We start from the raw sequence: 21,291 nt of genomic DNA, 5'->3' as shown, positions 1-21,291 counted from the left end.
GAACCAAAGAAGAGCCCTGCTGGATCAGACCGAGGGGCCAACTGGTCCAACACTCTGTTCACGCAGTGGCCAAGCAGCTGTCGACCAGGGTCCCACAAAACAGCATGGTGCAACAGCACCCCCCACCCATGTTCCCCAGCAAATGGTGTGTGTGTGTGTGTGTGTGTGTGTGTGTGTGTAGGCTTACAACCGCTGAAATGCAGCCCCAGAGAGCTTCTCCAAAATGGGAATAAGGCCCTCTGCTTGAAGGAGGCTCAATACCCTTGCATTACCTGTTTGCACCTTTGCCATTACCTTCCTTGCAGCCTCCTGCTATTAGCATCTACTACTATTATTTTTTACAATGTGTTATTTCTTTGGCACAGAAGGACAGTAACTCAACGACAAAAGGTTTATTATGAGTGCTTCAAAGCGCAATTGTGCATACACGACAGCACTTTTTCGCCATGGTGGTCAATTGCTGGAATTCTGTTCGCTTTGGAAGTCATGGCCATGTACCCACGCTGAGTTCCTGGGTGGCTCGTAGTACGGCCAGGCGCAATCCGTATTCCAACAAAGTTCTTCGTTCTGTGTTTCGACTTTGACGCCAGTGGTTGCGCAGAGTTCAATTGAGCAGTGATGCTTTTGCGCACGTCTGTGTGCAGGAGAGAACAGCAGACTCCATGGGCCTCGTGCTCGTTCTGTACTTCCTCTTTTGAAAAGAGGAAGTAACTGAGGAACGAAAACACCAGTGGAGAAGCAAAGGTAGGGAGCGTGTTAAACCCCAGTGTGATGGAGCTTTTTACATCATCAGGTTACCTGCTAGCTAGTCCAACCTGCCAGGGCTGCAGGGCTGGCGTCAAGGGTAGGCATACATGGGCACCAGCCAAGGGCCCACACCCCAGCAGGGACCCATTGACAGGATTCTCCTGGAGTTGTTCCTCCTCTTCACCATGGCAACCTGCTTGTCCACCTGCCTCCAGTCCTGGCCCAGGCAACTGTGGTGATGGGGACGAGCAGCAGTAGATGCCACGGCCTACTTGCTCACTGGCTTTCTGCCTGTCAAGCAAACAAGCTGGAGCAATGGGGAGAAAGAGGAGAAGCAGGAGCAGCTGAGGACTCACTGAGAGAGGAGGCCCATTGAGGGTGTGACTTGTCCAAAGGACCTCAAAAGCCTGGAGCCACCATTACAGTCCCAGCACCAGAGACAGGCATCGTTGGGCCTCTGCAGAGGTGCGTGCCCCCCTCTGCAAAGGCCCCACTGATAACCTTTGGTGCCTCCTGACCCTGATGCTCCCCTTTCTGGATGTGGCTGCTTGTTCACCTGCCCTGCGCAAGCCATAAACAGAGTGAGAAGGTACAGCAGCTTCCTTCCTTTGCCTTGGGAATCGCCCTCTTGAGATCAGAGGGAAACAGGAAGCGAATGGGCAGCAGAATTGCGAAAGAGGTGGACACACTCAGGTAGGAGGCCCATGGAGGGCATCCTGCCTAAGGGCCTCCAAAACCAGAGGGGGGTGTCTTCACGGCGCTGGGTTGGCACTGCCTCCCTCGTCAACCCCGCGCTTTCTCTCCCTTGGGGTGGCGTCGGATAATCCCAACGCCGAGGAGGGAGCGCAGGGTTTCTGGGTGGCCATTTGGGTCCCGGAGCCACCCACGTCCTTTTCCTGGTGGAAGGCGACCAATTGCCGGTCGCCTTCCACCGGGCTCCGCTGTGTTGACGTCACTCCTTTTAAAAAAGCTGGGGTAAATCCCTAACTCCTTCAAAACGCAGCATCGCAGGAAAGCCCCGCGGGGGCTGCGAAGCTGCGGCGTGGAGCAGATCCACAGCTGCCACGGGGCTTTTCCCTGGTACAGGCAACCCCTTGGACCCAGCACAGTGAAACCTATAGCCTGAAGTGCAAATAGCTTTCAAAGGCACTGTCTTAAGACAGTCACTTATTGCAAACAAGGCATCCATCCTGCCCCTTCACAACAAAGAGCTTTATCACCCCAGCGTTATACTGTGCAATCACTGTGAATTGCATGCAAAGGACTCAGAAGTTTTCCACCTTATAATCTGCTTTGATTGTGAAGTACTTCCAGGCATCCTGCCTTAATTGTGCAATAAAGCAAAAAAGATTTGACATATTGAGCCCCTACTTTTTGAGCGTAGCCGCTGGGGCACAGGAGCAGGATTTTAAACAAATGCTTACATCTGCGTAAGCTTTCATGATAAAGACACCAAAATTGGCACAGTAATAGATATTAGGGAGAGCTTTAAGCATACCAAATTTGAATTGAATTGGGTCATCCGTTGATTTTTTTAATGATTTTTTACATTTCCCCCCTTATACTCACTTCCTGGTATGCAAAGGATCGGTAGCAAAAATGACAACCACTGCGAAAGTTTAGCGCTACAGAGAATCGGCCCTGGTTAGGCCTCATCTAGAGTATTGCATCCAGTTCTGGGCTCCACAATTCAAGAAGGACGCAGACAAGCTGGAGCGTGTTCAGAGGAGGAGGGCAACCAGGATGATCAGGGGTCTGGAAACAAAGCCCCATGAAGAGAGACTGAAAGAACTGGGCATGTTTAGCCTGGAGAAGAGAAGATTGAGGGGAGACATGATAGCACTCTTCAAATACTTAAAAGGTTGTCACACAGAGGAGGGCCAGGATCTCTTCTCGAGCCTCCCAGAGTGCAGGACACGGAGTAACAGGCTCAAGTTAAAGGAAGCCAGATTCCAGCTGGACATCAGGAAAAACTTCCTGACTGTTAGAGCAGTACGACAATGGAATCAGTTACCTAGGGAGGTTGTGGGCTCTTCTCCCACACTAGAGGCCTTCAAGAGGCAGCTGGACAAGCATCTGTCAGGGATGCTTTAGGGTGGATTCCTGCATTGAGCAGGGGGTTGGACTCGATGGCCTTGTAGGCCCCTTCCAACTCTGCTATTCTATGATTCTATGATAATCCGAGGGAAGCAGGTACGTGGGATGAAGCTTAAAAACCCTTCCTCTTTTTTCCTTTCTCCTGCCTTTGTGTTTTAACAACCAACCAGAGTTCTTTGAAACTCAAAAACTCACTTCTCTCTCTCTCTCTCTCTTTTTTTTTTACATTTCATGGCTCTTAATGTTGATCGATTTGTTTGTTTATTATTACTTCTATTTTCTACCTTTCTTCCTCTTGCAAGGGACCCAAGGCAATTTACCTGGTCCTCCTCCTCTTCATTTTATCCTCACAACAACCACCACCCTATAGGGCAGATTAAGCTGAGAGTCCCACCCTGGCTCTCAAACGTATCTTCAATACATTTTTTGGGCTACTGCTGTTGCTGCTGCCAGTGCAGGCTTCATGCCAGGCGGCGGGTGGAAGGCAACTCCACCGTTGATTAGGAAGGACGGGGAAAAACGTGGTCGGGGAAAAAATAGCAGTTTGCGATGCCGCGTCTGCAGACAGCCAGCCTTCGTTTCGTCCACCTTTGCTGCAGGGTCCCCTCCGCTGTGCAAATTTTTTTGACACGGCACAGCTCGGCTTCTCAGTCCCGAGTACCTTTAGTTTAGGTCTGGCGGAGTTTCACATTTGGGGGCCGCGTCTGGCGTCTCTAGAACCACGGCTGTTGAAAGGAGGCCGTCGGGCGACGGATTCATACGCTGTGCAGGAAAGAGGGCTGCCCCGCGAGCAAGGATGGGGCAGCCAGGCCAGGAGGAAGAGCTGAGCGCTGATCTTCCATCCGGGCCCCTTGGGCTCTGAGCAGCAGATCCAGCAGGCCCTGAATTCCTACCGGGATGGGGGGCTCAGTGCGCTGGTCCTCGATGCGCTGGCTCTGTGGGGAAAGAGGAGTGAGTGGCTGGGGCGAGCTGGCGGACAGGAGAAAGGCTATGAATATGAGCCAACAGTGCGATATGGCTGCAAGAAAGGCCAATGCTATTTTGGGCTGCATTAATAGAAGCATAGCTTCCAAATCGCGGGAGGTACTGGTTCCTCTCTATTAGGCCTCATCTAGAGTATTGCGTCCAGTTCTGGGCTCCACAATTCAAGAAGGATGCAGACAAGCTGGAGCATGTTCAGAGGAGGGCAACCAGGATGATCAGGGGTCTGGAAACAAAGCCCTATTAAGAGAGACTGAAAGAACTGGGCATGTTTAGCCTGGAGAAGAGAAGATTGAGGGGAGACATGATAGCACTCTTCAAATACTTAAAAGGTTGTCACACAGAGGAGGGCCGGGATCTCTTCTCGATCCTCCCAGAGTGCAGGACACGGAATGACGGGCTCAAGTTAAAGGAAGCCAGATTCCAGCTGGACATCAGGAAAAACTTCCTGACTGTTAGAGCAGTACAACAATGGAATCAGTTACCTAGGGAGGTTGTGGGCTCTCCCACACTAGAGGCCTTCAAGAGGCAGCTGGACAACCATCTGTCAGGGATGCTTTAGGGTGGATTCCTGCATTGAGCAGGGGGTTGGACTCGATGGCCTTGTAGGCACCTTCCAACTCTGCTATTCTATGATTCTATTTCTGCAGAGATGGGGTGGGGTGGGGCCTACTGATTGTTCGTGAGGCCATTACGAGCTTTATCACACAATGTTATGCTGTGCAATCACTGTGAATTGCGTGCAAAGGACTCCGAAGTTTTATTGTGAAGTACTCTGAAGTTTTCCAGTTTATAATCTGCTTTGACTGTGAAGTACTCCCATGCATCCTGCTTTAATTGTGCTATAAAGGCAAAAGACCTGCCCTATTTTGCTACTAGTTTCTGAGCGTGTTTTCCGAGCGGCCACTGGGGGTCGCAGGAGCAGGATTTGATATGAATTAAACACATGCTTACATCTGCCTAAGCTTTAAAGATAAAGACTTCAAAATTGGCACAGTAATAGATATGAAGGAGAGCTTTAAGCATACCAACTTTGAATCAGATTGAGTCATCCGTTGATTTTTCAATGATTTTTTTACACTTCCCCCCCTTAAACCCTTTGCAAAGGATCTTAGGAGCGCTGCCGCCCGGGGTGTGATTTAGCTAACAACAACAACAACAATGGCAGCTAAACCCTGTAAGGGATCATTCGAGGGAAACAGGTACGTGGGATGAAGCTATTAGTGTCTGTGGCCAGCCAGTGGACAGGAGAAAGACGATTCCTGTGGAGATGGGGGCGGGGGCCTACTGATTGTTCGTGAGGCCATTACAACTTGTAATTACTGAGCCTGGAAAGTGAATTTCTCGGGGAGGCTGCCTTCACAGTGTCGAGCTGGTGCCGCTCCACTGCGAAAGAGCAATACTACAAACGAGAAGGATCTTGGAATTGTTGTAGATCGCAAGCTGAATATGAGCCAACAGTGCGATATGGCTGCAAGAAAGGCAAATGCTATTTTGGGCTGCATTAATAGAAGTAGAGCTTCCAAATCACGTGAGGTACTGGTTCCTCTCTATTCAGCCCTGGTTAGGCCTCATCTAGAGTATTGTGTCCAGTTCTGCGCTCCACAATTCAAGAAGGATGCAGACAAGCTGGAGCATGTTCAGAAGAGGGCAACCAGGATGATCAGGGGTCTGGAAACAAAGCCCCATGAGGAAAGACTGAAAGAACTGGGCATGTTTAGCCTGGAGAAGAGAAGATTGAGGGGAGACATGATAGCACTCTTCAAATACTTAAAAGATTGTCACACAGAGGAGGGCCGGGATCTCTTCTCGATCCTCCCAGAGTGCAGGACACGGAATAATGGACTCAAGTTACAGGAAGCCAGATTCCAGCTGGACATCAGGAAAAACTTCCTGCCTGTTAGAGCAGTATGACAATGGAACCAGTTACCTAGAGAGGTTGTGGTCTCTCCCACACTAGAGGCCTTCAAGAGGCAGCTGGACAACCATCTGTCAGGGATGCTTTAGGGTGGATTCCTGCATTGAGCAGAGGGTTGGACTCGATGGCCTTGTAGGCCCCTTCCAACTCTGCTATTCTATGATTCTATGATTCCATGAAACCCCGCACTATCGCAAGTTGTCCTCACAACGGGAGGCAGCATGGGCTTTCCAGCAGCCATTAGGCCTCCCGGGCCCACCCCCTCCCCCTCCCCCTCCCGCAGTTTCCAGCGACCAATAAGAGGTTGCCTTCCGCCCGGGAATGGAGCGGCTCCGAGCGAGGACAGACTGGAGGAAGAGTCAGGCTGACCTGGGTCTGCCTGGAAAAGTTGGGGTTAAGTAGTCCCTGGCTTTTCAGCCGCCTATCTTTGCCTTTTTGCCCCAGGGTGGCTTCGAATCTGCGTCCACGTCTTATAACCGATGCATCACAGATTTGGAGCCACCCCGAAGCAAAGGTGACATCAAGACAGCCCCTAGGTCACAACGCCCCTCTTCATCACGAAGTAAACTCCATTTCCCCCTCACCCACCAGTTTTCTCCAGCTGAGCTTGTATGGACTCAGGAGTGCTGGGGAACTGGATTTCCCAGGCTCCCTGCTAAGGCAGCGTTTTAGTCACTGGGTGGCCTTCCACGAAGACCTCCACCAAGACTGCGTTGTCATCGCTGCTTCGGCCACCGTCCAAGTGCTGAGGAACGGAAGCAGGCAGGGGGACAGGTGGCGGTTCAACCACATCACCGGAAGCATGATGGGATCAAAAGGCCAGATCAGCCTTGGATCTTCTGTGGGCCCCGTGCCGCTCACCTGATGGGCTAGTATGGTGTCATAGAGCTGATCTTCTGAGACCCCCGGGTTCTCCTCACTTGCATCTTCAGGTTCTGCAAAATCAGCACGTTGATCATTGAGCCTCCGGGCTTGGACCTTGGCCACCATATCGAAAAACTCCTCCGCCTGGAGAGACGTCAGGGAAGAGAAGTAGACTGGAAAAAGAAGACAGAAAACAGAACACTTTGCATCAAGGAACAACCACAAACAGCGACCCAAAGACAGAAGAACCCACATTAGATGCTTTTAGACGCCAGGTGAAGAAGACCTTTTTATTCTCCCAGCATTTTAACAGTCTATAAATACATTTTAACTTGGTGTTTTAAATTTGTAATTTTGCATTGCTGCTGTTTCGATCTGGTTGAGCTTTTATATTGTATTTTATATTATGGTTTTATACTGTTGTTTTATACTTTGAATGTTTTTAATTTTTGTGAACCGCCCAGAGAGCTCCGGCTATTGGGCGGTATGTTTCTCACCTGCCCAAGGGTCTCTACTTCCCTTGCTCGGCTTCGTCCATTTTCTTCCGCTGCCCCTTACGCCTGGAACGCTCTTCCAGAACATCTGAGAACTACAAGTTCAATCACAGCTTTTAAAGCTCAGCTAAAAACTTTTCTTTTTTCTAAAGCTTTTAAAACTTGATTTTGATCTGACTTTTATACTGTTAGTTTTACTCTACCCTGTGCCTGTTTGGTGCATTCTCTTCCCCTTCTTATTGTTTTATTATGATTTTATTAGAATGTAAGCCTATGCGGCAGGGTCTTGCTATTTTATTGTTTTACTCTGTACAGCACCATGTACATTGATGGTGCTATATAAATAAATGAATAATAATAATAATAAATAAATAAATAAATAAATAGAAGAGCAGAGAATCCTAGACACTGATCACCGAAACTTCACCCATCCAAACAAAGCTTTGATTTGTTTAAAGTATTATTTTTTTTACTCCTTATTTTTACAGAGCAAAGCTGTTTGCCTGTTGAAGTTCCAAAGGTGTACAATATAGAGCAGAGCTGGACAGATGGGAGATCTCCAGAGGTTTTGGACTTCAACTCCCAGAAGCCCCTGCCAGCATGCTCAATGGTCAGGAATTCAGGGAATTGGTCCAAAACATCTGGAGATCTCCCTTCTGCCCACGCCCAAAATAGATGGTTGAACAGCATTGTAGATGCATTTTCAAGATGGTCCTGCAGGGGGCAGTAATGCAATTAGGTATATAGTCCAAGTCTAAATGGGAAGGTCGCCTTCGTACCGCCAGCTTCTGGGAGCCAAATCTGACTTCGGTGGTTATGTTTTAATTAAGACGTTGGTTTTAATCTGCATTGAGTGCTATTTTTGTGGGAAAGGTGGTATATAAATAAAATAATAAAATAAATAAAATACATTCATGAGTGCCTATGGCCCAACCATCGTTGTTTTTTGGGAATGGTTTTTTGGATCTCTTCTCGATCCTCTCAGACTGCAGGACACGGAATAACGGGCTCAAGTTACAGGAAGCCAGATTCCGGCTGGACATCAGGAAAAACTTCCTGACTGTTAGAGCAGTACGACAATGGAACCAGTTACCCAGGGAGGTTGTGGGCTCTTCCACACTAGAGGCCTTCAAGAGGCAGCTGGACAACCATCTGTCAGGGATGCTTTAGGGTGGATTCCTGCATTGAGCAGGGGATTGGACTCGATGGCCTTGTAGGCCCCTTCCAACTCTACGATTCTATGATTTCACTGGCGGAGGGAATCCTGACATCGATGGCCTTACAGCCCCTTCCAACTCTATGATTCTATCATTCTACCTAGGCCTTAGGAGAGGCATTTCCTTTCAGAATGGATAAAAAAACATGCAAAAGTTGACAAATTACCAAATGAGCCGAGGAAAGGGGTACGGCCAGGAAAAGCTGGCATGGCCCTCTGGGGATCACAGGAGAACCTGAAGTTCCCCACTCCAGGTGTAGGGTGTGTATGAATCTGCGCTGTTTCCCACAGAGCAGCTCTTCCAAGCAGCCCCATAGGCGAAGCAATCAGGACACATCTCCATTCTTTTGCAAGGGGTCCACTTTAAAGATATTGCTCCTTGGAAAACTGGGGACAGAGGCCAAAAGACATCCCTTTTTCCATGGGATATGAGGGTCCCCCAGGGATTGGTCAGCTTTTTGAATGGGGTGAGGTAAGTCTGGAAATCTTTGGAGGAGAGTTAGGGATCTTCTAATGCTTGCCTCTCTTTTGAGGTGAACACTACTGAGCCCGAGAAACACATTTCCTGAGCCTGGCAAACTTAACTAGCATCTGCAGTAGCCTTCCCCAATCTGATGCCCTGTGTTGGACTGCAATACTGGCTGGGATTTATGGGGATTACAGGCCAACATGTCTGGAGGGCACCAGGCTGGAGAAGGCTGATTCATTGTGGCTTCATAATCAGTGTGAATTTTTCATGACTGGGGACATCTTGGGGCTGCCAAGACGCTCTGAAAGCCCCACGGTGGCACTGTGTCAGTTATACGACGCAGCAGCCTCCTTGCAGCCATCTCAGGGCTTCCCTGGAAAGCTGTAAGGTGAAGAAGTCGGGGACTTACAGTACCTCACCTTTTTCACCAGAGTGAGGCGAATACGGCACATTTGCCGCCTAGTCTCGCTCCAGTGTCGCAGCGGAGGCATTCCTGGGTGGGCGGCATCCCCTGATTGCCAAATGCTGCCAGAAAGCCCCGCGCCCTCCCTCTGCGTCAGGATTAGCCCCCACCACCCCACAGTAGAGAAAGCGCGGGCTTTTTTAAATGCAGCAGCAGCCCACCTCCATCAAGGCCGGGGCCTGTAAGCTGTTGCCAAGCCTACTAGTCTTTTGCCGCTTCGATTTGTTTAGCATCAGAAAGACGTTTTGTGGGGGGGTTTCAGATCAGAAGCTTTTACCTACTTTTAAATGCCCCCTTCTTTAAAATCATAATCAACATCACCACTTCATGCAAAAAAAAAAAAAGAATAGATTTGCAGATTGAGTTTGAACGGCTCCTCTGGAAGTCCCATCTAGCGCAAAATTAATTACAGCCCCCTTGAACCAAATGACGGATAATCGTTCTCGTTTCACAAGATCTTCCGGAAGTTTAATATTACACAATGAACAAGGGTTACCTAAAGGTTAAATTTTTTAAAAAATAGCTTATGCTATAATTAGGCACTGAGTAAATAGCTGTAGCTTATGTTGTCAAACATTTGGTTTCAATCTTCCATCATGCACAAATTCAAAAACAGTCTAAAGGCGAAATCTGACCAAAGGAAATGTATTTTATCTCATATCCTGCCTTTCCTCCAACAAGTTCAGGGTAATGTACAAGGTCCTTCCTTGCCCCCATTTTATCCTCACAACAAGACTGCAAGGCAGGTCAGCTTGAAAGATATGAACTGGTCCAAGGTGACCCACTGAGCTTTGCGCCTGAGTGGGGATTTCATCCTGGATCTTCATTGGGTTCTAATATTATGGGATTGGGAGGAAAATGTCTCCCTATCCACTTTCTCGGCACCATGCAGAATTTTGTACGCCTCTGTCCTAAACAGTCTCAGCCGTTGTAACCTTCCCTCAGAGGAGAGTTGCTCTTTTCTGCCCCTTTTCCAACTCTACAATATCTATTTTAGGTAGGGTGACCATATGGCCGGATTTGCCTGGATTTGTCCGGGTTTTTGATGACAAGTCCGGGAGGGGGAGGGGAAATCCGGATTTTCTCCAAAGAGCAGCTCTAATGGGAATTAACAAAAATGCTTATAACTCCGTCATTTTTTAAGATAAAGACATGCAACTTGGCACGATGGTAGCTCTTAGGAACGGCTTTAGTCATGCCAAATTTGAAACAGATCCGTTCATCCATTGATTTTTTAGGGATTTTTTAAAAATTGAGGTTTTAAAATTATTATTTTTAAAATTGTCATTTTTAAAGATAAAGAGATGAAAGTTGGCACCATGATAGCTTTTAGGTAGAGCTTTAGCCATACCAAATTTGAAACAGATCTGTTCATCCATTGATTTTTAGGGATTTTCTAAAATGTGAGAATTTATTTTTTTTAAAAAAAAATATTATTTTTAAAGATAAAGAGATGAAACTTGGCACCATTATTGCTCTTTACAAGGACTTTAGCTATGCCAAGTTTGAAACAGATCTGTCCATTCATTGAGTTTTAGGATTTTTAAAAAGAGTTTGAGGTTTTAAAATTATTATTTTTAAATAATTTTAATATGGCGACCATATTGTCCTCCTTTTTGGTTTCCAAAATATGGTCACCCTAATTTTAGGGACTTCAAACACCATCAGCCCTATCCAGCAGGGTAAGTGATCTAGGTCGATGTGAGTTGTAGTCCAAAACATCTGAAGGGCAAAAGTTTGAGGAACATGGCTGTAAATCAAGCTATTTTAAAAGGAACAGGCACAGCACTGGTTAAAAAAAAGGGGGATTTAGGGACCAGATAGACAGAGCCATCTTACCCGGTGTGTCTTTCTCAAGCTCCCCTGTAGGGGTGGCTGGCAGAGACTTCCAGGGCCGTGCGGACTCATGCTGCCGATTTCTCTGCCTTGGACGCAACAGAGCTCCCTGGATTGGCTGGATGCTGAGGTCATCTTGACAGGACGCCTGGGTCTGAGGTGGGGGAGGAGAAAAAGCAAGGTTGGAACGCGATAATAGTTCTGTGGGGTGGAGGAGCTCAGTATCCCTAAGATGTAATAGGGAATGTAAGGGAAGAAGGTATATTTTCGGTGACACCACCTTTTTTTTCTGGCAGGGCTCCTGCGCAAGGAGCAACTATGGCTGCTGGGTCAAAACCTGGGCCTCATCTTGACGGCGGTGCGTCAGCGCCGCGAGCCCTAAAATCCCCGCATTTGCGCTCCTTCGCATCACCCACGTGTGAAGGAGCGCAAGTGCAGGGGTTCGCAGGCGAGGAGCAGTGCCCGTGCAAGGGGTTGCCCACGCCTCCTCATGTTTTGTTAGCTTTGGAAGAGGTGCGGACACCCGGTGCATGGGACGCACGTGCCTCCTCGCATCCAGGTTTGGTTTTGCTGGCACCCAGGCCTCCTCACATCCCTCTAAGTTTGTTTTTTTTTTTAAAAAAAAAATTGGCTTCTCCCTGTCCTGGAGAAGCGCAGAGGCAGGGCAGCGGGCGTTCAGCTCGCTGGCCTGCCCTCTCCCCACAGTCTGAGCAGATGGCGACCAATCAGGGTTCGCCATCTGCTCAGAGACACGCCTCGGAAGCAGCTCCAAAGCCAGGCGACAGACGGCAGGTGCTTGTCCGCGTCTTGCTGAAAGGAAAAAGTCGGGGTAAGCGACCCCCTTTTCTAAAGCGGAGCTTCAGGGGTTTGTCCCTGGGTGGCTTCGTAGTGGCGGCTGTGGCGGGTAGATGACCTGCAGCCACTCCGAATCCACCCTGGGGCAAACCCATCGCTCCAAAAAAGTTAGGTACTTCCTCTGACTTTTTTTGGCAGGGGCGCCCATGGCACCTCTGATTGGTTGCCATGGGTTCACCATCTGTGCCTCTGAAAAAGTAAAACAAATTAGAACGGGGAGGGGAGAGGAACAGGCTGTTCCTCTCCCCCTTTAATTTTTTTTATTATCTATATCTGTGGAGCTCCACAGATACAGATGAGAGAAGATTGAGGGGAGACATGACAGCACTCTTCAAATACTTAAAAAGTTGTCACACAGAGGAGGGCCAGGATGTCTTCTCCATCCTCCCAGAGTGCAGGACACGGAATAACGGGCTCAAGTTAAAGGAAGCCAGATTCCGGCTGGACATCAGGAAAAACTTCCTAACTGTTAGAGCAGTGCGACTTTGGAATCAGTTACCTAGGGAGGTTGTGGGCTCTCCCACACTAGAGGCATACAAGAGGCAGCTGGACAACCATCTGTCAGGGATGCTTTAGGGTGGATTCCTGCATTGAGCAGGGGGTTGGACTTGATGGCCTTGTAGGCCCCTTCCAACTCTGCTATTCTATGATTCTATGATTCTATGAAATAAAAAGAAATGGGGGTGGGGAGGAACGGGCAGCGAGAGGGAGAAGACGTGGTTTGTCCAGTCCCTCTCGCGTCCTCCTCTGCTGCCTCGTTCCTTCCCCCGCCATTTTTGTTTTCATTATCTGTATCTGTGGAGCTCCGCAGATACAGGTTATAAAAAAAAATTAGAAGGGGGAGTGAAATGGCACTGTTCCTCTCCTCCTCCACCCCCATTTTTAATTTGTTTAATTTTCTGGAGGCACGGGGGCCAGGAAATTTGCACTTGTCTTACTTCCCGTGCAGATGCCGGGAAGGAACGCAAGTGCGGGTGCAAGGCGCCTGCGGCTCCAAAGCACCGCAATAAGAACAGGGGCCGGGTCGGGATACTGACTGAACAGAAAAAAAACACCCTGCTCTGGTCTGCTCTTGTGACTTTGGCCATAGCTAGACGGGGCTTTATCCTGGGGTGATACCCGGGATCATCCCTGTGTGTCCACATCACGCACAGGGGATCCCGGGATCAGGGAGGGATCATCCCTCCCTTGCCCCAGAATCTCGCCCTCCTCTTTGGCCCCGTTTTTTCCATGGTCCCAGGCTGAGCCCGAGGCCGCAGAACGTGTGGCCAGGTGGTGTGGGTTGACCTGGTGAAAGTAATTTAAATTAAAAAAAAAACCACACTTACCTTATGCGTACAAGCGTTCGTGCGCTGCTGGCTCATTAATAATAATAAAAATGGCGGGCGCAATGCCTCTCCTTCTGAGGTCGTCGCGCATCGTGTGTAAACAGAGGAGGGATCTCGCATTAAACACAATGCGAGATCTTCCCTCCTCCATTGCGGGCTAACAGGTAGGTCTAGCTAAGGCCTTTAACAGCAGTTTGATCTACAGAAATCAGCAGGAATTCCAGCTGGCTGGGGCATTCTGGGAGATGCAGTCCAACACATCTGGAGCGCCCCAGCTTGAGGAAGGCTGACTAGCTGATCGTTGTCTATACCAGCCTCCCTCAACCTGATGCCTTCCAGAAGTTTTGAACTTCAACATGCATCACCATCAGCCAGATTGGCCCATGGACAGGGATCCTGGGAGCTGTAGTCCAAAACTTTTGGAGGGCACTAGGTTGGGGAAAGCTTGTTTACACTGTTCCCCGCCCCCCTAACTGACACTCAATATTCCTTGGCTCCTAGAACAGGGTGACCCTATGGAAAGGATGGTTGGGCTCCTGAATTTTAAAGGGAATTTCAGCAGGTGCCATTGGTATGCATGCAGCACCCGGTGAAATCCCCTCGTCATCACAACAGTTAAAGCTGCAGGAGCCCTGCCTAGCATGACCAGATACAAAAGAGGCCAGGGCTCCTGCAGCTTTAACTGTTGTGATGACGAGGGGATTTCACCGGGTGCTGCATGCATACCAATGGCACCTGCTGAAATTCCCTTTTCGATCCAGAGCCCTGTCCTCTGTTTCATAGGGTCACCCTATAATATCTAGTTTTTGACCCGTATGCCTCTTCTTTCGACCTTTAACAGGTATGCCCTTTACCTGTTCTTCTGAAATTCTTGTACCAGGATCAGCTCCCACCAGCATCTCTCTTTCTTCCATCAAATCCATTTCCTGCTCCATTTTCTTTGCTTGCTCCTGACCTGCTCACTGGAGACTCCCGAGGGAGGAGGTACACAGAATCCAGTTCCTCCTGCTGCGTAAAAGAAGAAATAAAACAGATTCAGTGCGACTCAGACTCTCGTCTCAGAATGGAGCACTTCCTGCTTTCCAAGGAGAAGGAGAAGAGGAGGAGGAGGAGGTAGAGAGAGGAAGCCAGAGCATGTGCTCCAGTGAAAACACCACTCTTGAGTCGGATGAATTAATCATGCACCGCCGTCAACATACACACACCGGCCTGGTTCACAAGTCACAACAACACAGGCTGCCCGATCGCTCTTCCTTCAAGTGGGAGCGGCTAAACGATCGAGGGACGCGCCATCCTTGGGTTGATTCCGGTGACATTTAACTCAGGCTCCCAATCTGACTTGTCAGGGGAGAGAAAAGCCAGAGTTCCTGCTTTACACGTCACAGCCAACAAGCCAGGGACGGAGCGTCCCAGAGTTGTTTAGCTGCTCCCGCTTGCAGCCGGAGCAATTCGGAAGCCTGTGCCAGCACACTGGCTCATTCACAACCACTCAGGGTTTAAAACTGGGCGATGGTGTGCATGCATTTAAACATACACAAAAATAACCATGAGGATCTAAACACATTCACCCTAAATCTGGGCAGCTAGGGAGAAAATAATGTAAGGGTGGGGAACACATGGCCTCCCAGATGTTAGACTGTAACTCCCAACAGTACAGTGACCCTATGGAAAGGAGGATGGGGCTCCTGTACCTTTAACAGTTGTATTGAAGAGGGAATTTCAGCTGGTGTCATTTTAATCCATGCAGCACCTGGTGAAATTCCCTCTTCATCATCATCATTATTATTATTATTTATTTATATAGCACCATCAGTGTACATGGTGCTGTACAGAATAAAACAATAAAACAGCAAAACCCTGCCGCATAGGCTTACATTCTAATAATGTAAAATTACGTAATGTAAAATAATGTAATTACATTCTAATAATGTAAAAGGAGGACAGGGCTCCTGTATCTTTAACAGTTGTATCGAAAAGGAAATTTCAGCAGGTGTCATTTGTATATATGGAGAACCTGGTGACATTCCCTCTTCATCACAACAGCGAAAGCTGCAGGAGCTATACTAGAGTGACCAGATTTAAAAGAGGGCAGGTTTAACTGTTGTGATGAAGAGGAAATTTCACCAGGTTCCCCATATATACAAATGACACCTGCTGAAATTTCCTTTTCGATACAACTGTTAAAGATACAGGAGCCCTGTCCTCCTTTTCTTATGGTCACCCTACCTAACAGAACCTGGCCAGCACAGTAAGGGTTGATGGGAGTTGCAGTCCAATGACATCCTGAGGAATACACAGGTTGCCCACCCTGGCAAATAAAGGGAAGGGAGGGGCAAGGGTGCGGAGGAATGAAAGTATGATTGCCAACTTATGAGGGGGAAATGGCTTTGCCTGCTCCTGTGCCTTTAATGTGGCTTGTTGTGCAGAAAAAAAGGCAGCTGCCAAGTGTTTTTGAGCTTTGGTGATAAGCATCAGCGCCTGTTATACTTCGCAGTTCACATTGCTGTTAAAAGCACAGGAGCAGATGCTGGTAACCAAAAGCTGGCAATCTGAGATGAAAGTGAACAAATATGGGTATGCAAATTTAGACTTCGTTCCAGTCAGGGTTGCTGCTTTTGCTTTTGCCCGCTCTGCACCTGTGCCTTTTATAATAGCTGGAGATCTGCAGAAATTGGCAAATGGGGGAGGGGAGTTGTGCCATGCTGGTCCATGGGCACGGGACATTTTTCCTGCCCTCTTTCGTATCTGGTCATTCTGGTATAGCTCCTGCAGCTTTAACTGTTGTGGTGAAGAGGGAATTTCACCAGGTGCTGCATGCATACCAATGACACCTGTTGAAATTCCCTTTTCTACACAACTGTTAAAGACACAGGAGCCCTGTCCTCCTTTCCATGTGATCACCCTAGTTTAGCTTAATAACAATGTCTGTGTTTTTTTTGTCAGGGTTGCCAAAAAGAAGTTCTTGCTGTGCTCCTGTGCATTTAAGAGCTGCACAAAGCGGCAGAACTTTTTTGAGGCATGGGGATACACTTGGATGGGGTGGAGTGGGTGGAATAACTTCACCTTTTGAATTTCTGTATGAAGTGCAGCTGTTAAAAGGCACAGGAGCCCTGATTGGGAAAAGCAGGTGGCCACTTCACTCCTTTCCCCTTAATTCTATACTGGTGCACCACTTCCTTTCCGGCTAGGGCAGCTAGGTGAAAAAGAGATCAGGGCTCCTGCACCTTTAAAAGGTACACAGAAGAAGGGATTTCAGCAGGCGTAGCCTTGCATGACCGGCTATCGGATTTCTTGCTCTGCCTCCCTTCCCTCTTACTGGTGTCAGGTAAAACATGTTAAGGCCTGTGGTTTGTTACAGCTTCCTCTCTGAATTCCAGGTTGAGCCACAGGGCATCATTTGTGTCAGAAACCGCAAGGCAAGCTCAGCCTCTCCTTGCCTATGGGTGGCTGTTTTTAAAGTCAGGATGTAGCTATGGAACAAGAGAAGCACAACACCAAAGAAAGGGTTTGTTTCTGAACATGTACAAAGTAAAGTTTTCTCTCAAACTGCATACCCTCAGAGCTTCTTTTTTCCTTTCCCTCATTGGCAGAAGTGACTGGGATATACAATACTGGCGGGACCTGCAACAAAATGTTGCAGTGTGAAGTGCTTTTGTTGAGGGTTGCTTTCTCCCGAATATATTCATTCTATGCCATTTCCCCCTTTTTTGTGCCCACTGAGAATGCTCAACCCTTATTGGGCAGTTCTGGGGTCCCTCCCTCCAAGTATTTTTGTCCTTCTGTAGCATTTGGGTTTCCTCCCAGCCTTTGTATTACCTCCCTCTTGTGCATGGATTGTGCCATTTTGTTCACATAACGATACATGCTCAGAGAATGTGTTTCCTAATTGTATATACTAAGCTATATTACATGTGACCCGTGGGACCTCCTTAGGATTTCCCAATCAGCCACAATTTGATCATTCAGCCAGAAACATTTGTACATATTCAGCGCTTTCATCGACACCCTTCGGAGGACAGCACTCTGCACATGCTCAGAAATCCTTTACCCTTAAACAAAAAAATGGACCCTTGAGAATGGATGGCGATACCTTTGCACCTGACATTCAACACAACGTGCCAGGGTTTTTGGCCTCGGAAGTCAGCAACCCCTAGTTCTGCTCTGTCACCAGTGTTGAATCTTAAATGCTGCTGTGCCTTTAAGAACTGCGCAACCGGCAGAACTTCTGCATGAGAACCTTTTGCCGGTGTGGAGATGCGCTGGAGGGAAATCGCTTCACCTTTTGAATTACTACCTGGCATGCAGCTGTTAAAGGCAACCAGATAGCGCTCTCTGCCCAGGAAACAGCGCAGACTTCTCTTGTAGGTTGTGACGTGACAGTTGCGCACAGATGTTGTTGACGTTATTTGACCTTGCGTTCCATAGGAGTTTTTTTTAATTTATTTATTGCATTTCTATACTGCCCCGGCATGGTCCCCAGCCCGAATCAGACTGGGGGTATAGGGAGGAGAGACACACACACACACACACACGTAGTCCGGATCTGATTCACATACACACCCTATTCACAATGGGAAGAAAGCTCTCATGAGCGCCAGCATGAAGTTTCCTCCCATTGCAGATAGCGGAGGTGGGGTGTGTGTGTGTCAAATCCAGCTGTAATTGCTATGGGGGACAGCAAAGGGTCCCAATCCCAACTCTTCCCCCCAGCTATTTCGCTAATATAAACAACTATGTAAGACCAAATGACATGAGTAACATCACGCCTCGTTTGGCCCCTCATGTACACAGACAAACAATCGCATGTCAGAAGGTCACACATGAGAAATGACGCCTGAAGCTACCTAATATCAAGACAGCCCATTGGTTCATCCAACCCCGGATCGCCAACTCTGACTGGTACCAACTTTCTAAGGCAGGAGCGGGCAACGCTGCGGTCCAGGTGTTTGGCCTACAACTCCCATCAGCCCTTGACAGCATAGCCAACGGTGAAGGATTGATGGGAGTTGGTCAAACTATCTGGAGGGCCACAAGTGGCCCACCCTCGCTCTACGGCCTCAGGCAGAGAGCGGCCGACCCTCTGAGGAACTCTTAACTTTAGAGAGGCCATTTCCTACACGGACGTGACTTGCATGAAGGAAACCCATAACTCATGAAGCAACTTTCGTTGTGGGGCATCTCAACAGCTTTCATGCTCCTGTTTTTGCTTGTTTTGCGCTCACCTTTTTTGGTTCGTCTGGTGTTTAATCCCACAGTCGCCGAGAGGGCCAAATCCCCATCTTTCTGTCTCTTGCTTGGCCACCGGTTCGGGTTCTTGCATCCCCAACCCACTGGGGCTGTTTCTTCCTCCTTGGGTTCCTTCGTCTGCCGTTCTGCCTGGCTACGCCCCTATTTCTACACGGGAAACCACCACTTCCTGCTCTTGCTTAGTGCTGCTGCCGCTGGTTTTCTGCGTGGCTCTCAAAAGCCAACAGATCCTTTCCCACGTCAACCTTCCTTTTATCTCCCCACCCCCCTGGCCCAGCAAAGGCAGCTGAAGAAAGGCACAGCAGCAAGCAGCTTTCTCTTCCTTTTATTGGCTCAACCTTTGCTTTCAGAAACCGCTGCAAGGCATGCTGGGAAAGCGGGCTTTGTGGGGGCCTCGTTCTTCACACGGCTGCCTTTCCGCTGCTTAATTTGATTTCAATGTTGAAATTTGAATGTAAAATTAACACATCAGCTAAAAAAAAAAGAGGATAGGCTCTGTTTTAAAATTAGCACCTTCCGCGCCTCAAGCTTCACTTTCTAACTCAACCGATAACCCTGCCCTCGTCTATACGACAGCGGAATTGCTTCTCATTAAATTTTAACCCAATTTTTAGCTGATTCGAATTAGTCAACGAGCGTCACACTGCAGCAGCAACAGCGATTTATATATATATTTCAAATTGTGATGTTGCGCACATTCGTACATCTGCAATGACGGAGGGCCGAGCAAAACAATTGTATAGGCGGAGATCCCATTAATTATATTGGTGAAAGGAGAGGCCAGTGTGGTGTTGCCCGGCAGGGTCATGCCCTGGGTTGCACCCCAGCACCTGAACTACCCCCCTCTCCCCACCCACCCCTTCTCCCACTGGCTGCAGGTCAGCAGCGTTTGTTGTCAGAAGTGCAAGCAGTCCTTGCTTCTTTTCCACTGGATTGCAAATGGCTTCCATCAATCTTCAAGCAATCCATGTGGCTCCTTTATTGACAAAAGCAGACGAGGAACCGAAGGGGGGACTGCTTGCTCGGTGTCCGTTCGCCATCTTTGTTGTAAAATTGAAAGTGAAAACGGCAGGAAGGAACGAGGCAGCCGATAGTTGGGAAGGCAGGAAATCGGCCAATCGGATCAAAGCTGCACCCGCATGCGATTTAACTCCCCCAAGAACACATAACCATAATGCGATGCAAAGTCGGACGTTAGCCTAAAAGTCGCGGTAAATCGGAAATGCGAATATGTGCATTATCGTGGGTAAAAGCCACCGCTGCGGCGAATGGACGGCTGCGTCGTGTGACCTAAAACACGGATCTGCGCATTTACTTCGGTGTAAAGCGGCCATGTAGATGTGCCCCCTCAGACTCAAAAAAAGGTGTCAATAGCATTACTTCTCAAAGCTTTCTGAGGAAAGAGGGGTCGTGATTAAGCAGGCATGGGTAGATCCAGGGATGGATCAGCAACGGAGGAAATCTAGGATGCTGCCTTTTACTAGGCCAGACTATTTGCCTGATCTAGCTCTGTATTATCTTCTCAGGCTGGTAGGGCCGGCCCAGGATATTTTGATATCTGAAGCAGAGCAGCGAATGGTGCCCTCTCCCTCAGGTCAAACCACAAAGCTGCATGGTAAATAAGCCTCGGCAAGTTATTTTGGCACCTGAGGTAAAAAATAACGTAAGCACTTCTCTCTGGGAGTTAAAATACAATCATAATAAATCAAGCAACTAACAATTTGCTGCCCTTTCATGACGGATAAGCCGGAGGCCTGCAGCATCTACCTCACTCTGCCTAATGGCAGGGCCGGCCCTGCTGATTGGCTGTGGCTCTCCGGGGTCTTTGCCAGCATCATCTGTGCTAGGGTGGCCATGTGTCCTAATTTGCAGAGGACCATCCTCTATTTGAATGCATCCTCTATTTGAAGGGCTGCCCAGTCCAATTCCGGGTTAAAGCTAAAGAAATGTAAGACCGGAGAAAGCACAGGCTGGGGGCCTTGAAGTTGCCGACCCATAGTTAGCACCCGAACAACAGCTGACTGAACAGGCAGGCACATAGGTTGCCTGGTCACAGTCTGCCCCACTATGGTCAGATGTATTGTATTTCTATTTAAATTATAGTAATCATTTCTAAATACATATCGATAAATATAAGCATATGCCAATCGGTGTTCTCTTCTTCTTTTTTGGTGATGTGTGTCCTCTTTTTTCACAATGCTTTACGGGCTGCTTTAAATTGCAACAGGCCACACCAAAGTTCCAAGTTGAACCTGGAACCTTCCGCATTAAAAACATTTGCTCTGTGGCCGCTCCCCAAAGCAAGGGAGAAATCACAAAACCAGCTTAAGGATCCTCACAAATTAATCCATATAAGGCCTTTCTTACAGCCTTTCTCACTTCCCCAGAGGGTTATGAAAATAGAATCATAGAATAGCAGAGTTGGAAGGGGCCTACAAGGCCATCGAGTCCAACCCCCTGCTCAATGCAGGAATCCACCCTAAAGCATCCCTGACAGATGGTTGTCCAGCTGCCTCTTGAAGGCCTCTAGGGTGGGAGAGGCCACAACCTCACCAGGCAACTGAGTCCATTGTTGTTCTGCTCTAACAGTCAGGAAGTTTTTCCTGATGTCCAGCTGGAATCTGGCTTCCTTTAACTTGAGCCCGTTATTCCATGTCCTGCACTGTGGGAGGATCGAGAAGAGATCCTGGCCCTCCTCTGTGTGACAACCTTTTAAGTATTTGAAGAGTGCTATCATGTCTCCCCTCAATCTTCTCTTCTCCAGGCTAAACATGCC

General features: G+C 48.4%; 1 protein-coding gene and 1 long non-coding RNA gene across 4 annotated transcripts; both read right to left on the bottom strand.

Annotated features, from left to right (window-relative positions):
* Positions 1 to 377: 377 nt before the first annotated feature.
* Positions 378 to 2,567, bottom strand: LOC134396930 (uncharacterized). Its single transcript, XR_010025307.1, has 2 exons — positions 799 to 2,567; positions 378 to 634 (listed from the first exon to the last, which is right to left on the bottom strand). It is a non-coding gene; the product is annotated as an uncharacterized LOC134396930 (long non-coding RNA).
* A 128-nt stretch (positions 2,568 to 2,695) lies between these two features.
* GPSM3 (G protein signaling modulator 3) lies at positions 2,696 to 18,727 on the bottom strand. 3 transcript variants are annotated; one of them, XM_063123540.1, is made up of 6 exons: positions 18,491 to 18,727; positions 16,442 to 16,492; positions 14,123 to 14,237; positions 11,089 to 11,239; positions 6,605 to 6,780; positions 2,696 to 3,779 (listed from the first exon to the last, which is right to left on the bottom strand). In XM_063123540.1, exons 3-6 carry the CDS (start codon positions 14,201 to 14,203, stop codon positions 3,600 to 3,602), a joined length of 588 nt encoding a protein of 195 aa, XP_062979610.1. In that variant the 5' UTR covers positions 14,204 to 14,237; positions 16,442 to 16,492; positions 18,491 to 18,727; the 3' UTR covers positions 2,696 to 3,599. The 3 variants fall into 3 exon arrangements, with proteins under 3 accessions (XP_062979610.1, XP_062979607.1, XP_062979608.1); XM_063123537.1 differs by lacking the exon at positions 16,442 to 16,492 and having other exon boundaries at positions 2,697 to 3,779; positions 14,123 to 14,276; XM_063123538.1 differs by lacking the exon at positions 16,442 to 16,492 and having other exon boundaries at positions 2,697 to 3,779; positions 14,123 to 14,273.
* Between the last annotated feature and the right edge of the window lie 2,564 nt (positions 18,728 to 21,291).

The sequence above is a fragment of the Elgaria multicarinata genome, chromosome 3 (genome assembly GCF_023053635.1).
Source record: "Elgaria multicarinata webbii isolate HBS135686 ecotype San Diego chromosome 3, rElgMul1.1.pri, whole genome shotgun sequence".
In the NCBI taxonomy this organism is placed as follows: domain Eukaryota; kingdom Metazoa; phylum Chordata; class Lepidosauria; order Squamata; family Anguidae; genus Elgaria; species Elgaria multicarinata.
Note: the sequence above shows the minus strand (reverse complement) of the source record. Positions and strands in the feature narration are given on the sequence as shown.

What these genes read in the sequence shown, in the direction of transcription:
- GPSM3 (XM_063123540.1), bottom strand. Translation starts at nt 14,203, where the DNA reads ATGGAGCAGGAAATGGATTTGATGGAAGAAAGAGAGATGCTGGTGGGA. An exon ending in CAAGAATTTCAGAAGAACAG is followed by an intron (nt 11,240 to 14,122) that starts GTAAAGGGCATA and finishes CCCCCACCTCAG; the next exon opens with ACCCAGGCGTCCTGTCAAGA. An exon ending in GCTTGAGAAAGACACACCGG is followed by an intron (nt 6,781 to 11,088) that starts GTAAGATGGCTC and finishes TTCTTTTTCCAG; the next exon opens with TCTACTTCTCTTCCCTGACG.